Here is a 17,991-nt window from a genome sequence, read left to right as displayed (position 1 = left end):
ATTAAAATTAAGATAAATGGAAATCCTTATGAAAAGGATTATGAAAGATAGGATAGTTCTATAATAAGCATGATCCAGCAACCTATGAATTAAGAATGAATCATAATATACAAGCACTGTGGGGAGGTCAGGAGGTCTGGAAAGTTTTACCTTCTTGGGAGAGGCTGAAAGAACCGAAAGAAAACAGTAATTTTCCTTTACCAACTTAGGGCAGGCAAGGCAAAGCAAAGCAAGGAAAAGAATCAGAGTATGATGAGTAATTTTGTTCACAGATGAAGAGGGTAAAGAGTACTGTTCTCTCTGTGTGTAATAGCTAAATCAAGAATAAGATATAATTAAAAATTTCTGCTGAAAAGTAAGTCAAAGTTCTCTATTATGAACTAAGGCAACCATTTACTGATTGCCCCAATGGTGTGAACAATCAGTAGTTTTCAAAACCATGAGTTTTTTGAGTTGTCAAGGGATATCTTGCAACCAATTCAAAAAGAATTCTACTCTGAAACTACTGTGGCTCTTGACAGAAAAACAACAAATGAAAAAGAAGGAAAGAGAACTACCTCCTAATCTTCAAAATATTTAAAAATAAACCAGTAGTGGACATAACAAATTATGATAATGCCTTACATATCTCCCTCCCCAACAATTTCTTAACATTGCTGGGTTTATAGTAAAATGCAAATCAGAAATTATCCTTCACTTCAAATAGTTGTATTCACTCATGAACTCTAAAGGGAACATTTAGAGCCAACACCAGAGCCAATCCAAAGAGTCTGAAAAGACTGTAAAACTGTTGTTCTGGAAGCTTTCAGTCTTTCTCTTGATCAGTTTTTCTTACTAAACTTCTTCACAATGCTTTTCTCTTTAACTTCCAGTACAACTTGCTAGACAATAGGCCACAAAACAAATGTTCTACCAGCTGACATCTTTCAGCACCCACTGATTTTACAAGGCCCCAAAGCCAGATCTGTAGTTATGACACAACATTTGGACTTGCTGTAGACAACATGGAAAGATGTTTGTGCCTTTTCTTGTGCAGAGAATTCACCTGCAGATAAGTCCAAGCTATAAAGTTCACAGTGAAAATATATGGACTTGGACTTGTCCAAAATTTGGTAGAGACTGATTGCCCATCTGTAATGGACTGAGTTGCCATTGACAGAACTCATGTGTGAACTTAATAACCAGTTGGTATGTTTGAAGACACTTAAAATCAATACTTCTGCCTTGTACTTTCCCTTCATGACTTGAATTGAAGTTCTTAGGGCTCCACTAAATTTCACATCAGGTGCTCTGCATTATTAAACCTCCAAGCTGGAACACCACATATTTCCAATATACAGTCATAACTTTTAGCCCATGACTAGGCCTTGTGAAGGCATGAGATGGATACATTTCAACAACTTGATGGCTAGGCTTTGAGAACAAAGATTTGGGAAGGGCTCTACCCACAAGGGTGTGCCCTTCCAGCCTGCGCAGTGGATTTTTTAGGTGAGGCACAGCGTGCGCAGAACTGGCCCCACCCTTTAACTCCTAAGGTCCATTTGCCACAGCCGAGCGAGCTTGGATGGTGACAGTGAAGTCCTCAGGACTACAACCCACAGCCCCTGGTATTCCCAGCAGGTCTCGCCTCCCATTCAAGTACTAACCGGGGCTGTCCCTGCTTAGCTCCCAAGATCTGACGGGATCGGGCGTCAGGTTTCCATTTAACTGCCTATTTCAACAGCTTATTACCAAGCTTTTGACTTCTCCAGCTACAGCTAGTGGCTGCCGTTAGAATACAAGTTTTGGAATGCAAACCCCATGTTTGACTGTGGCTCATACTTCACTAATTGCTGGAAGGAAACACTGTCTTTAGGGCTGAAAGAGGTAATTACAGACAAAAAATTCTGAGTTTCCTATGTAAATCCATTGTTTGCAATTAATAGACCACTAGTACTCATGGTCTTCTCCTATACAAATATGCTTTTTATTAATTTAAACTCAATTTCTGAGTAAGTAATATAGGTTTAATGCAAGAGCAAGTAGGACTCATCCTCACTTGCCCTTCCTTTTATGTTGAATACAAGCAAGTTTGAGAATGGAAGATTAGCCAGGATTCTGCAGGCCAACACATGACTTCCTAGAACACTCTGCTGACATAGGGAGGTAACAAGCTTTTAAAGTACCTCCTTCCCACTCTTGCCTGTGTTGTTTTCTCACTTTGTTAAGATATCCATTTTGATTTCCTTATATTATAATTGGTTTCATATCTCAAATCTTCACATTGCAAAATAAGTCTGATTCAAAATACTTCTAGAAAACTTCTAGCTATTTTGTAATAAGTATATAAGTGGAAACGCACAACTGGATCTTATTTTTTTCTTGCCATCTCACACAACTTCAACAGCATGTAATTTATCTTCAGTCAATACTAAAAGCAACATCTGGAAAATGCAACAATTAATGAGAATAAATACAATGTTAGTGTTCTGTCTCTAAGCTATTAATTTTCCTATGCCTAGAAAGGAATGGCTACTAGAATTGATGTAATTGGGCAGACACACAAACTCTTACATTCATTGCCTTTGAAAGAAAATACTGGTTTTCTTCTTTTCATTAAGTTTTTTTTTAACTCCAGAACTGAGTTTTTTCAGGGTAAGTATAGCAGCAGAAAGTCAGTCAGGTTCAGTTTGGAATGAACATGAGCTTTGGAGTATGGAACAAGATATGTCCCGGTCTTTTATAAGAAGGTAACTTTCAGGGAATGATCAGTGCACAGGGATCCCACTGGAACAATTTCCTCTGAGAAACAAAACAAAGCAAGTTGACAGAAACCTCACTGACAACCAACATAGTTTCCATGTGAGAAAAACTTGATGTACAAATGCTTTAAAGCTGTCAGATGACAAGGGAGTAAAAACTGCATTCTGCTCTTAGAATGTCATTTTGTCATATTAGTCTGTCTCACTGGCAGATTTTGCCAACAGAATCGGACTATACAAAGAGATAAATGTAAGCAGCTATTTGATATAGATACAGAAATATAATTGCTAGTTACATTATCATTTTAAATTTCACAATTTTAGTCTGTTAAGAAGGTATTCTCAGTAGACATTATAACAATTGTTTGCATTTGCAGCCAGTCTATACCACATTATTGTATGTGCATGTCAAATGTTTTCCCAGATGGTGTTTTGAGAATGAAACTCCTGTTGGATTGAGCTCTCAGGGACTAATTGATAAAAACTTGTAACAGAATTTTAAAGCACTGAAACTGATAGTCTCTAGTAAAAAGGTAGCAATAAAACACTACTCCTTTGTGTCAGAAAATTATATTTAAAGGTATGTATTCCTTTCATGTGTGCACAGCTGAAGCAAAAAATACTGATGATTTGACACTACCAGAATATTCAGATACAGTGGCTGAAATCTGTGCATTGGTGAAATCACTAAAGCCATACTTTGAGGAGACATTGAGTTCAGATTTATGATTCTTCATTCTGGATGAAAAATGTCAGAATCATACAGTCCACTGCTTTTTGCATTGGTGTGTTCAGAATTTTGAAGTCTTAATGGTAGACCAGGGTTCCCTCTGGGTTGCCCCTGTTTTCTGCTGGACCATGTCCTCTAGCACCTGCTTAAAGTATATAAGCATAAGGATGGTGGAAAGCATGAAGCTTGCACAAACGTTGTGTCATGTGTCTGCCTGATCCAGATGAAATGTGATCTATTAGGTGAACTAGTAGCACGTAGTCAGAGTATGAAGGGTTCAAACCCTGTCTGGGGGTTCTGCCATTGACTGCCAGGGACATTCAATTTCTACCCACTCATTTAATGTATTTAACACATGAATCAGTTAAGTTCAGTAGAGTACAAAGAAATGCAACAATTTCTTCCTCTCTTCTACTTTGCCTTTCATACTGGATCATCAACAAAACAAACACCAATTTTACAATCACTTTACGATGCTCAATAAATACACAAACGATAAATATATGACCAATGAACATATGAATCATTAGCACTAAAAATTACATAGTATTAAATCTTTAAGGAAATAAAATACAAAAGTATTAACTAGAAGAGGATAGAACTGAGTATAAATAGGTTAAACTGTACTGTGTCTTAGTCAATGACGCATTATTCAATTCTGTTTCCTTTATCTTGAATTATATTATTACCAGAATCTCTGAAATCCTTAAGCACCTATGTGAGTACATTTCAGATTATGGATGACTTTTTGTATCCTGTATTTTCACAATTATTGAAATTTTAAACTAAGTATTTTTTTCTCTTTTGTGAACAGATTCTACTTAGAAACTACTCAGTACTTTAAGAATATTTTTGAATATTAGAAATATTATCAGTTAAATTCACACTCTTTTTCATTGAAGTGCTCCCACAACAGACTATTATAAAATAATGGCTCTTAAATTCAAACTAATAAAATTAATCTGAAGGTTCACTGGGCATTGTGAAAAGGATTCAACTACACTTTCCTTGCCTGTACTCAAACTCAAAACGGGCATGCATCCCCTGAAAAATGTCACACTTGGTCCCAAGAATCCCACAGGGATATAAACTGCTGGTAGAATAGATGTAGCTAAGAGAACGTAAGAGTTCTGCAGTATAACCTGAGCTCTCAACAGGTAACTGCATTTTCCCTGTTAGGTGATGGAAAAGTATCACTCACATTCATCTTGTACTGAGTCCTGAAGCTAGAGTAATTGGAAATTGCTAAGAATATAGTCTTCGAGGCAAAAAGCCTTCTGTCCGGTCTTTACAAAATACTAAGATTCTAACAGAATAGTACCTGTATTTTAAACTGATACCAGTGAGGGATTACATTTGCCTAAATCATAGACACCTTTGTATCAGCTAGAGATCTACATTAATCACTATACTTGGTGAGGTCCAGTTATCTAGTTAGCTTTACAATGTTGTTGGCTTTACTATGAGATCAGTGGCTTTCTAGGCTCCACTGACCACACTGATTACATCTCCACAAACTACAGCAGGAGTTTAGACACCAAGTTCGCATACAGACAGCAGTATGTAGGCTGCTACATTTTGATGTCTTAATTGGAACCTATATGGTCTTGTGTTCAGTGTTTCCCATTTATTTTTGATAGCCGTCGCTGTAATTCTTATTTGTGTCAATCCAATGTGGCAAACCCATAATATTTTCTGTGAAATGAAGGAAGAAATGAGGAGTGTGGGGGTATTCACAAAATACTACCAAAGGCACAAAGGGTTATGTATAAAACAATCTCAGCAAAAACCGTTATTTTAGCAATGAGATACATAGTTCTTTCTAATTATGGGAAGAAAAGGTATTTTGAAAATCATCTTCAATGTACAAAAGGAGCTAAAATGGAGATGTGTTTACTCAAGTCAACCACTCTAAACAGAGCCATTGTAACATGACCCAAAACTGACAGCATTTTTGCCAGGATTAGCATTTTGTCCTCAAAAACTAATGGATTAAATACCACTCCAGAATTGCATTTAGTGAGCAGCCAAGGCCTATTTCTCTAAGCCAACAAAAAGAATACACACTAGAAAGTCATTACAGAACATGGCTATATAATCCACTAATTTCATGCCTTGCATCTTTAAGTCTTGCAAATGCCATTACTCCATGCTAAATTAATTTAGGCTGATTTAATAAAATGAATTCACTGGATAACTAAGAGAAACTAGAATTTCTTGAGCCATTGTTTTCTATCTTCCAAATGATTTTACTGGCTAATTGTAACTGGCAGGTCATTTGCAGAGTAGCAAAAGCAAACCACTTCAGGATGAGTACAACAAAATCAATATATTCATTTGTGATCCTTAACTCCCAAAAAACTTTCTCCTAAGAAGATTGTTTTCTCAGGTCAAAACAAGTTTCCTTATGACCATGGTATGTTGGTCATGACATATTAGATCACATATTCAGGAAAAACTAGAAAAAAAAGTAATAGACACTAAAATAGTCAGCTTTTAAGAAGAAGGCTTTTAGTTTGACTGAAATTGTTAGAGTTTTGTTTTGTTTTGGTTTTGGTTACAGTTATGTTCTATAGGCAGATCTAGGTGATTGTGTTATTTGCATCTCAAGAATTTCTTTGAAACCGCTTGGGATACTATAGAACGACAAATGAAAATTTAACCCATTATGAATAAACTGAGCTTCATTTTCTGGCTTATAAACACAGTTCCCACGCAGAGATAAATTCTCATTTTACTCAGAAAAAATACTTTTCAATAAGCTTTCTGGTGTTTGTATGACCAAGTCTGAATCAGAGTTTACTAAGCAAACTGAGTAAAGAAGACATCTATATTTATCCTTTATATTGAAGCGTGGAAGTGGTAAGGTGGTTAGTTTGCAATCCACTGGATTCAGTGACAAGGTCTTTCCTAGTATGTACATGTAGCAGTCCAGAGTTCATTCCCTGTGGATGTTTCCAAAAGCCTTGGCACCACTCTGAGGGGTAATAAAAGGAAAATCTTAGTTTTTTGAAGACCTTAAAAATGTGTTTACTGAGTATCAGTGAGGTTCAGCCAGCAAAACCAACTTGTAAATAGATGGTCACTGACGCACATTATGCCTGGGAGTTTGGAAGAGAGATAATGCTTACCACAACTGGTAAAACCACTGTTTTTACTGCCTAGATTCACTTATGTTGATTATGTCATTTTACATATACAAAAGAAGTTACCGCAGAGACTACACTATTCCCTTCTGCTGCATCAGGTATACCTACACGCATCTTGACTTCTGCTAGTCTGGGTATGACACCAGAGTTGTGAGCAAGTCCTGTTGTTAGTACATCCAACACAATCATGCTTTTAATGCTGTGCACCAGGGGCTAGCAGTCACAAGACAGGTAAACAATGGTTCTGGTTTGTCTTTGTTTGTAAATTTGTCTTTAGGTGGACTGGAGGTTACAAAGTACCCAGAAATAAACCAACGTTTTCTTTTTGTGTGTGTGTGTGTGTGTGTGTTTTGAAGCCCTGGCTTCCAGCGGCTGCACTGCAAACTCAAGAAGACAGTTCAGATCAAGTCTAGAAGGAAGTGAACATTTTTTATAGGCATATTTTACACCACAGATATCCCAAAGGAATTCTGTTCTTGCTTACACTGACTAAAGAAATGACAGAATAAAACTCCAGCATGAAAAGTGTTTGCTTCAAATTCTTGTCTACATTGTGTTTGAGTTCCTTCACTTAAATACCTACTGGAGAATCAAGAAGAGGAAAAAATATTAATAATTATTGCATTGATGTTAAAAGTAGCTTGCATAAAGGAGTCTGTAGACCTCTTAGTAAGGATATGCCTTTCTTTCTTTCTTTCTTTCTTTCTTTCTTTCTTTCTTTCTTTCTTTCTTTCTTTCTTTCTTTCTTTCTTTCTTTCTTTCTTTCTTTCTTTCTTTCTTTCTTTCTTTCTTTCTTTCTTTCTTTCTTTCTTTCTTTCTTTCTTTCTTTCTTTCTTTCTTTCTTCTTTCTATGATGGTTGTTTGTCTTTTGTGAATCCTTTTGGGCCTCACTTCAGTAAAACACTTAAACACACTACTTGTTGTAAAGCAAAACTTCATTTTCTACTAGATCTGAATTGTGGGTTTGGGTGATTTAGTGAATCATTGCCTGGATCATTAATGTTTCCTTTCAAACTTAATGTTTTTACAGAGAAGAAGAAACCAGAAAGATTCTTTAAAGTTTATCCCATGGAAAGAAAGGAACAGTGAGGAAGGCAGAAAATTTTATAATCAAATAAAGCACTGAATGAGTCTGAATATGATAGAAACAAGTCAGGGAATTCACCTGACATTCCTAGCCCAGGTTTACAAAGCTTCATTCCAAACAGTGGTGAAAATAAGTAATGTCAGAATGTAACAATAATTTTTAAAAAAAGCAACATAAATAAGTCACACTAAACTAGTGATCAGTCAGTAAATAACAGGTGGCTGATATAGCAAAAAGTAGATAACGCCATCTTTCCAATTCCTGTTTGCTGACAACTGCTTTCTAAGGGGAATTTGCTTTTTTTCAGGTTTGCATCCTCAGGTTTACCACCAAACATTTGTAATCCACACTATCATTTTACAAGCACCTTCTTCCTACATATCATCAAAAAAAAAAGTAGGTAACAAAGATGTGGAGAACTAAAGAGGATGCAAAAAATATATGTCAGGCCCATTAACAGATGCAAATAGATATGAGCCATAGACTTTAGTGGACTAGTATCACTTTAGCCTTCAAAGCCAGGACAAAATTACTTGTCTATAAAAAGAGTATATGATGCATGAACTTACTAAATCATCACCACGCAAATCATTGTCACTGTCTTATGATGATAGTGGAAGCATAATGGTTATTGAAATGGCTTCACACATGTCTTCACAGGAGCTTTGCAACATAAGGACAATGTAAGTTTCTTACCTGAGCTTTTATTGGTTTTGTTTTGTCTACTCTTTACTTGCTCAGTCCATAATGTAGGATAACGAGAAGCTATATCTAGGAAAAAAAAACAACAGAAAATAGTTTATAAATGTTAACAATTTTTTTAGAGTTAGTAGCAATTGAATAAGTGGCTAATTTTAAAAGTACATAGATCTAGAAAGAAAAATGGCATATTGGTTTGTATTAGGAGAGGTAAAACTTTTATACATACAAAGGCATGAATAGACCCTTCCTTATCCTTTTCATAAAGAAGGTTGAAAGAAATACTTTTAGACTAAAATGATGTTTAGTTAGAATAAATATCTCCTAGTGTGGACCCAAAATATATAATGACTTCACATTAGATTCTGTAAGATTTGCCAAGAGTGGTAAGATAGCCACAACATAGGACTATGATTGCATGCAGGCCTCAAGTTTTACATTTACAGAGCACCAAATTTTTCCAGAGGCAAGTAATTCTAACAAAACATCAACCTTAACAGTAATGTTACTAGGCAAGATGCTGAGGGTAGAATTCACCCTTTAATTTCTTTATTTGAACATTCAGTTTTAATTTGCACTTTGGTTGAAATCCTGTGACTGCCTTCACTAGTGAGAATTAAAATTGCTGATGTTGGTCTCCACAGCTACAGCATCACCTCAGGTCTGTCACACAAAATTTGCTGCATTTAAGTAAAAACTCTAACTTATTGGTTGTCTTTGCTGTTCCTGAAAAAGGTACAGATGCTTGCAATTTCTTGCAACTACCCCAGCAGTTTTAAATACTCATAAGGTAGCATTTGATATTGTGGAATAGACTCCATAGTTTAATACCACACTGTTAAGTTTGCTCACCTTCTTCATCACCTTGAGGCTGAGTCTCCAGTGCAGGAGCTGAGGTATCATCTGAATTCAGAATGGAAAAGATTTGCAAGGAGACTACAATTATGAGAGTAAGCTAAATAAGTGTACATACATGATTGATAATAATGATTTGCACACAGCCCCGGCCAGTAAACAAAAAATAATTTAACCATTTTTATAGACACCACACAGCATAGATACATTACATATATATGCTACATTTTATAAATGGATGGTTTTTTTGAAGTTATGAATTTTGAGACTGATGAATTTATTGCAGGATCTTTAACAATGCATGAAGGGATCAAGGTGCTCTCTGGACCGTAATTCTTCATTTCTAATGCTGCATATTAATACCTATGGATTGTAAGTGATAAATCACCATTTATAAAGAAGTAATTAGAGAAATGCATAGAAGAGGTAAGACTTGTGAAAGCAAAAAAGAGTCTGTGGAGAATGAGTGGCTGCAGACAACTGGACACCTTAAAGTGAAATGTTTTTCAGCACAGCAGGATCTATTTAAGAGTCAAGCAGATGTTATAAGCAAGATTCACAGATTGTATAACCAGAATGTTTTTTATACGACTGTTATCCTCTGGTCATCCATCTCCATCCCTCCACTACCAACCATTACTGTAAGAAAAGAGGGAACAAAAATTACAAAAATTACAAGATGTAAGTAGTCTTAGGTTCAGTAAAACACAGTGGACATACAGCTGGAAAAGAAAAATTCAGCATAAAAGAATATTCAAATTAGCATTTACTAGAAACAGCAGTATCAAGAACCCATCTTTACCTTATTATGTCACTGTTATTTATTTCAGATATTGGGCCAATATGATTCAGGAGGCCCTGCTAGTACATATTTTCCAGTTATTGCTGTTTCCTGGAGCATGGAGTGAACTTCAAGAGCAAGGCATACCATGCAAAGGTTTTATTACTATTTCTTGCAGTTTCACTATTGGAGCTTGGACCAAAATAGTTACCAGGTTGTTTTCCTGTTATTTTAATGGAAACCAGAATCAAAGACAGCTGAGAAGCTTCTTCTGTCACATAGTCTTACTGGGGTAATAATGAGGAGCAGCTTTAAGACTAACACACTATCTCTTTCCATTTATTCTTGCTACTGCAATTCTGAAGAGCCTGCTGTTCTATTTGCTGTCACCACTACTATTTTTTTTAAATCTATGCTGTCTTTATGCAAATCATGTACAGGATTTGAGAAGCACTCTGATCTTCATCTGTAGAGGTCACGGCCTAGTACACAGCAAATACAGATAGTAATTAAATATTGATAGCAGGTAAAACTGAATTTCCAGCCATGGAATAGTGACCTCCATGCTTTTCACAAAACCAAAGCAGCAGCAACGAGAGCTTATTTTCAATGCAAAATCATTTAACCAAGGCATAAGATTTCTTTTAAGAGTGCTCATTCTTCATGTTCATGCAATGGCAGGATTCTTTGCTCCAATGCTATAAGAGGCTGTCACTCCTCATTAGTTTTTTCTGGCATTTTTGTGGTGTCCTCTGGATGGTGGAATAAGACCATTGATTAATTTCAGAGAGGCCATCGAGTATCCTAGTGTAATGAAAATCAAGACATATATTTAGATCATAAAGCAGTATGTGATTCAGAAAACCCAGAATTTCAAGGAGTAACTAATGGTATATAGCTATTACCAAGAATCAAGACAGAAATTCAGGTTTGCAGTTCAATGACATTTTTCAAATAATCTTTTGGTACACTGTTTCAGTTTGTGACACATTTGATCTTTTGCTATTAGCTGAAATTCAGACATAAATTCAGACTTTATCCCAATCCTGAGTTTTGTTCAAGGAACATTTAAAAAAGTTTATGAATTTTTTATTTTTCTTTAACTCAACAGATGTTTAAGAATTGATGTGAATTACACATCTCACAGACTAATTGCATAGGTCTTCCTGCTGGCACATGAATATCAGTCCATATATGCATATATTTAAACAGAAATGTGTTTAAATTCTATTTGCTGTCAGTGTTCAGTTACCAAGAACATAGTCCTGCATTCAGCTAAGAATCAGAAAAAAGAGATTTGATCCCAACTCTGACACCTGTGCTTTTCAGAGCTTTTTCCTTGGATAGAGGAGAGTACTGTGTGGCCAGAGAAGATACTTAAGGGATTTACTTTTAGGCTTCATTTCTGCTAATTTTAATGTTTAAATTTACAAACATACAAAGAAACCTCCTGAGCTTCAGTATCTGCAGATGGAAATTTTCTTTCAGCATTGGAATACCCAGAGAAAGCAAGGTGCACAACTGCAACAGATATGGCTCACCAGGTCCATATCTATGAGACATCTTGCAAGGTGAGACTGTTTCAGGTTAAATCTATTCTATCTCTTTTGTAGAGTCCTGAAGACTACACCTTGAAGGTCTGGAGCATGTCTTCTGCAGCAGTGAGAACACTGAACCTTGCCTAAGCTTCCTGGGCTGCAATATGGCAGACATTCCCACACAGGCACCCCTGCTTAGTCCACAGGAACATGCAGAGGAAAGACGAGCAGTGAGTTTTATGGTTATTCAAAAAAAATACCACTATGCCCTTGCAAGGTGAGCTACAAAATATGTTTTACTACACTGCCTGGGAAGTTGAAGCAGAGATAGATATGAACCTGGTGTCTGTGACTGCATCTGAAGAGTTTGAGATGTCTGTAAAAACATGACTTCATTTAAAGCATAAGGGCAGTCACCATCTGGAAGAAGGGTGGGGAGAGGAAGACAGCAGCATTTGAGAAACACCGGGGACCACCTGGAAATCAAGTCAGAGGCCCTTTGTGCTGCAGGCTTATGCTGGACAATAAAAACCAGGTATGAGTAAAATGCAATCATGTCACTTGAGACACAAATATATGTGGTGAGAAGGGAGATTTGATAAATTGTGTTCCTTGTTCTCTGACTGTTCATTCAGAATTCAGTAGCTCAGCCACCACAGCCACAAACAAAAATAAAAGATTCCAGACAAGTTTTATGTATGGGACAGTTCATTCAGTACAAAGCTGAAAATGAAAGTCCTAACTTAAAGCAAATAGGTAACCTAAGGTTAGTGGAACTCACAATTTGTCTGGAAATACATGAAAGAACAATTTTCTGGCACTTTGTAATTATTAGCCTTTAAAAAAGTACTCATTTTTTTAACCTAACGTGCACTATATTTTATTTAAATGTCAGCTATATTGTAATACTGCAAAAGTTCCTGTAAAAAGATATTTCAATTATACTTAGATTGTACCAAACAGATAGGCATTAACATTAGAACAAAAAGTATTAACTTCTTTAGAATTAATTTATGAAGTGAAACTGACAGCAATATTCAGTATGTGGTTTTCAGCTGAATTTAAAATTCTTTCAATTGTTTGGAGAGTGCAAGCTTTAATTTTGTTTAAAGTATACACAGCTCCCTCATTTAAATCTACCAACTACGCTGGAATCACATACGATTTTTTCCTGCCAACAAGATATACACCATGATCTATATCTAACAACAACAATTATCTGGCCATAAATATAAGCCACCAGATGAATTAATCACAATACAGAACAAAGTGCTCATTTCAAGATGACTCAAGCACTGACTGCTATGGAAATAAAGTGATGACTCCATTCCCAAGATTTTGGTACTGCAGAATGCTATCTTTATCAAGCAGACAGAATAATCTGTCCTCCAGAACAAGAAAACAGTATGAGAAAATATTTCAGTGTATAGCTATGGGAAGGAAAGTTATCTTTGAAAGAGCACAGAATTGAGAAGTCTGTAGGACAAAGACTAGAAAAATATAATGTCTATGTATATATATGTATATATATATATATGTGTGTATATATATATATAAAATACATGCATACATATATGTATGTTTATACTCATAAGTTTACTAAATATGTACAACACAAATGCAAAACTAATAGCATGTACGCATGTATATATATTATACACATCATGAATATATATTGATAATTTAGATCTGTGGAAAATCACAGAAGTGTATCCCACAGTTATTTTACATTCTATTTAAAGGCCAGCTAAGATATTTACCTGTTTTGCCTGCACCTTCTCGTTGGGGCAGCTTCTCGCTCACTGACCCTGCAATTGGAAAAAGGAATTACCCAGAATAATATTTTTTTCACTTTCAATATGTTACCTAAGAAACACAGTTCAGCTTTTTAATGATTCAGTTCTGTATATCACAGTAATAAATATCACCAATTTCTTCCTTTGAAAACCAAAGTTTTTAGCTTTGCCTGACTTGTACATTTGTGTATGATCCATACATTGTCAGAGTCTACCTCTTGGCCACCACAGGACCTTAGAAAGAGATAACATTAAACACTACATAGTCATAAGTGCAAGAACATGCTCACATGCTGCAGAGTCACCATTTCCCTTCCCCACTGCCCCAGCAAAGACGGGTTCTGCAGTAAGAAGCATCACCTCAGAACCAGTCCCTCATGGTCCCTTGCCCCAATGTTCAGTCTTGCCCACACACCTCAGCTGCTCTGAGGGTCTTTTTCAGCCTCTAGCACAGTTCTGGCTCAGATTAAAACCTTTCCCTTTCTGCTTTAAGCACCTCATGCAAAGCCTCATGGAAATGCTGGTGTGGGAAAGTATGCGTGTGTGCTGGAGGTGACAGAAGCACAGTGCCTTATTCTGAATTTGAACCTGAGCTGCTTTCAGGTCACATCCCCAGATCTGTGGCTCTTGGGAAAAGAGACAGCAGAGGTGAAAAGGCAGACAAGACAACTGCAAGAGATGGGTTATAACAACTTATTCTACCAGGCTGGACTCCAACCAAACCCAGAATCCAGTCTTGTTTTTGAGTCTTCCAAGAAATTGAGAATCTACTAGTTTTCTCAGTAGTTTTTGCAGCAGGCAATTGTCCTTAGGGTTTAAAACATAAATCCTTATTTCTTGCTTATGTGTCAATATTCCACCTGTTTTTACTATTCTAACTCCTAAGCACTTTTAAACAACATATCTGTCTCTCTTACATTAAAAATCACCTTTAAAAGCGGTATTTTTCTCTCTGAAGAGCCATGTGTAGTGATCAAAATTTAAAAAGTGTGAAGTCTGTCAATTCTTAACACATAGTCTCTTTGTTACATACAGGTGTTTCAATGAAACAATACAAAATGCCAACATAAACCCAACACACATCTGACACATGCTTGTATGTGTGTGAAATAACGTGGTTGCCTTAATTTTCTTTATATATTCCCTCTGCAATAACTACAGTGACTGTGTTTAAAACAAAGTAAAGAATACCACAATCTTGCATCAAAATAAATCTGTTCTAAAAAGACAATTTTAATAAGAGAACCCACCAAATAACAGGCCTTGCTTACCACACTGAACTGATGGTTACTTCAGCAGGAAGTTTAGACAAGGAGTCTGCCAGAGAGAAGATGCCTAACACCACAAATCTGTTCTGATGATTTAAAAACCTCTATAAAAGAATACATGGCAATGTAGCTAAGCTGGTATTACCTTCTGAAGGATTCTTCATATCAAAAATATTCTTGTTTAGACTTGTTTCCTTTTGTGGCTATAGCATATTTTTATTATATTATGTTTGAGTCACCAGAAATTCAATATACTTAGCAATGCATCAATACTAATTTGGGCAGGAAAAATAAAATTGCTATCTCGTAGGAATTATATCCAAGCGTGTTTGGGATAGTTAGCTCTAAATAGATTTCCAAACTAACCCATGTTGTTAACTCTGAAGAGGACGGAGATTTTTGCACTTATCCTGAAGCCAGAAGATCTGAGTTTTTTGGTGCTTGGCTCGCATTTGATAAAAGGCTCAACTTGAACTTAAATAAGATGTTCCAGCTTTTGGAAGTAATACATACAAAATTATAGGTTTTTCTAATTGCACTAAATACCAGTGATCCTATCTGTCCTCAAATTTCATCCAGTTGCCATTAACTCTGTAGTATCTGAATTTCATTTTGATGCACAGGCTTATAATTTTCTTGCAAATCCAAAGGTTTTAGACCTGACTTTCAGCCACACTAAAGCATTTTAAACAATTTTTAAATTTGTGACTAGAAATGAGATCTCTGCAAGGGGAATGTATGTGATGAATGCCACTAATAATCCCTCTGTCCCAAACAGAATGTTAAGTAAAGCCCCAGTTTGGCACCAGTGTTGTCTCTCTATGTAGATTCTGAAATACTACTATAAATTGAACTTTAAATTCAGTTCATACCTTAGTAATTTAACACATTAGTGAAATTTATATAATATTGCGCATCTTAAACCAAAAGAAAAATCTTTCTAGATGCATTCAGATTACTCCCCCTATATGTGAAGTGGTGAGAATGACTGTGTGATATTCATGTACACTCAGAGAGAATTGAACTCTTTTTTTTCCTGTGCCTTGAATTTTTTTACCCTAAATTTTCATGGAAAATTGATGAATGGAGTTACAGAGTGGCATTTACAACTTTATCATAGTGAACTTAACTTCTTTAAGAAATTAGATAATTGCTAAGAAAGTTAGGTTTACTGGGCTAACATTAATTTTTTTTTAAGTATTAGGAAGTTAGCAAAAACATTTAGAGAATTTCCTACAAAGGAAAACCTGTACCCTTCACATGGTTTCAACTCAAATTTTCAATTTATGCTGCAGAAGCATTTCTTGTTGTCTCCAAATACAAGCTAAGTATCTTTTTTTCTACCCTTTTCTAAGTATATTTAAGGTAGATGTATTTTTAGCTTCAATGGTGATAGGAAGCTGCATTTGCAAGCTTTTAGGAAATTGTATCTTCAATACTCATCATGAATCCTCACATTTTCAGAAAAGCAAGAAACAAAAGTAGCAAATTCTAACTTATTTAAAAGTTAGGCTATGCAATTTGTTTCCAAGTTTTCAGTACACTGTAAGAAACTAAATTCAACCAAATTGCCACTTTAATAAATATATCTATGGAATGGAGATTGTAAAGAGGGATATTAGATTCAGCAACATTACTTTAACAAGAAGAATTTACTACCATTCTAGCTTTTAATTTGCTTAGCCATCTATCCATTTATGATTATTATAATTTTTTTAAGAAGTAGACATGATCATGGTCTGGTTTACTGTAAACTCCACAATTTCACCCAGTTCCACTCTGACAGCTTCTGAGGCACAGCAAACCTTCCAGAGAATGTGATGTGAGTTTTGTGGTTTGTGATTTTAGTATATCCGTTTTCTATAGTTCTGATCATATGTGACTGAGCTTTAAAACAGAATGTGAAAGTCTATTATTCTCTGGTTTAGATAATGATTTCTGAGCTCCTACTAAAGAATATTTGATATGTAACCACTGAATGCAGATATGCAGATAAGTAAACTTCCCATGCTATTCTTTCTCTCACCTATGGGTGTGTCTGAATGTGTATGTATAGGCAAAGTACTGTGTATGGAGACATGATTCAAGGATAGATATTTTTCCTCCACTTAACAAAAATAATATAATGTAAATTTCAAAATTTACTCCCTTCCCAAATATATTTGTTTTCATTGTGCCATTTGATCATAATACTATAGAGGCTGTAGGAGGCCTAAATTTCTAACAGTACTTGTATACTGGCCATAAAAGATGATTATGCCATCTTAATCAAAAAGTAACAAAACTACTTCACAGGAGACCAAACATGTCTCCCTACCTCTGAAATCTCACTGGCATGAAGCCCAAAATAACTAATAGGGCATAAACTCCCAACAATAGGAAAACACAGTATTTTCCAATGATAATTTAACACCTGCTTCTCAACTACTGCCCCATTTCCCAGGACTCCATGCCTATGGAATTTCTTGAGTTCCCCACGGTGCTGATAACAAACATGGAGAGTTGTAAAAATGCCTTTTTTTATGTCTGGTGTTCTTTAGTGAAAGTACTGGGGAACATTCATCATTTTTAAGCAGCTTTCTTTTTAATGCTGTCATGGGAATGTGTTTGATTTACTCTCCTTCTCACCACTGTTCCTGCAATAGTGAAGATTATTTCCATGGAGCAGAGTGGCACTCTGGGATTTATCATATGTGTCTCAGCAGTACCAAGTGTTGGTGTGGGAAAAAATGGAAAGTATGGAAGAATAGTCTCTTTCAGGCAAAGATGTAATAATTAACATAAAGGTTTATATTGGAGAGTTCTGCATTTTTTAATGCTGCTTATGACTTTCACCCTTCCACATCTTTGTCTCTAGGAGAAAAGACAGTTTAAATAGGAGCAACCAGAACAACCCAATGAGCAAAAAATGGTTTATATACCTATTGTTGATACATAAAAAATATACATGTGACACGTTCCGGACCTGAGACAACTTTAGGAAACATCACGTTATGCAGCTAACCAACATTAGCAGTTAGAGAAATGTAGAGGTTGCTTCACATATCCAACATCACACCATAAATTTGAAGCATGGATAGGAGATGCAATCAGTAAACCAGTCCTAACTGCCCATCCTAAATTCTGGTTCATATTGCCTCTCTTAAAACCCAAGCTATACCAAGATGCCATGCTCTGCTTTCTTATTTCTGGGTATTCACCAAAGTTAAAGGCAGTTCCAGTGGGAGAAAATGAAAGGTAAGAAATTATCTCATAATTTAGGAATATCACAGTTGATTGGATGTGTATTTGAACCTTTTCAGGAGTTACTGAAGAACTAACCCAGAATTGAAAATTAACTGAACATT

General features: G+C 35.8%; 1 protein-coding gene across 4 annotated transcripts in view; it reads right to left on the bottom strand.

Moving 5' to 3' along the window:
• Positions 1-17,991, bottom strand: part of SMOC2 (SPARC related modular calcium binding 2) — a 142,309-nt gene that overhangs the window by 61,385 nt on the left and 62,933 nt on the right. For all 4 annotated transcript variants that reach the window (XM_071549475.1, XM_071549473.1, XM_071549474.1 and 1 more), the window contains exons 5-7: positions 13,341-13,388; positions 9,259-9,309; positions 8,404-8,478 (exon numbers count right to left, since the gene is read on the bottom strand). In XM_071549475.1, coding sequence (XP_071405576.1) covers positions 8,404-8,478; positions 9,259-9,309; positions 13,341-13,388 — 174 coding nt within the window. The remainder of the gene's footprint in view (positions 1-8,403; positions 8,479-9,258; positions 9,310-13,340; positions 13,389-17,991) is intronic.

Source organism: Pithys albifrons, chromosome 2, assembly GCF_047495875.1.
Source record: "Pithys albifrons albifrons isolate INPA30051 chromosome 2, PitAlb_v1, whole genome shotgun sequence".
Taxonomy (NCBI): Eukaryota; Metazoa; Chordata; class Aves; order Passeriformes; family Thamnophilidae; genus Pithys; species Pithys albifrons.
Note: the sequence above shows the minus strand (reverse complement) of the source record. Positions and strands in the feature narration are given on the sequence as shown.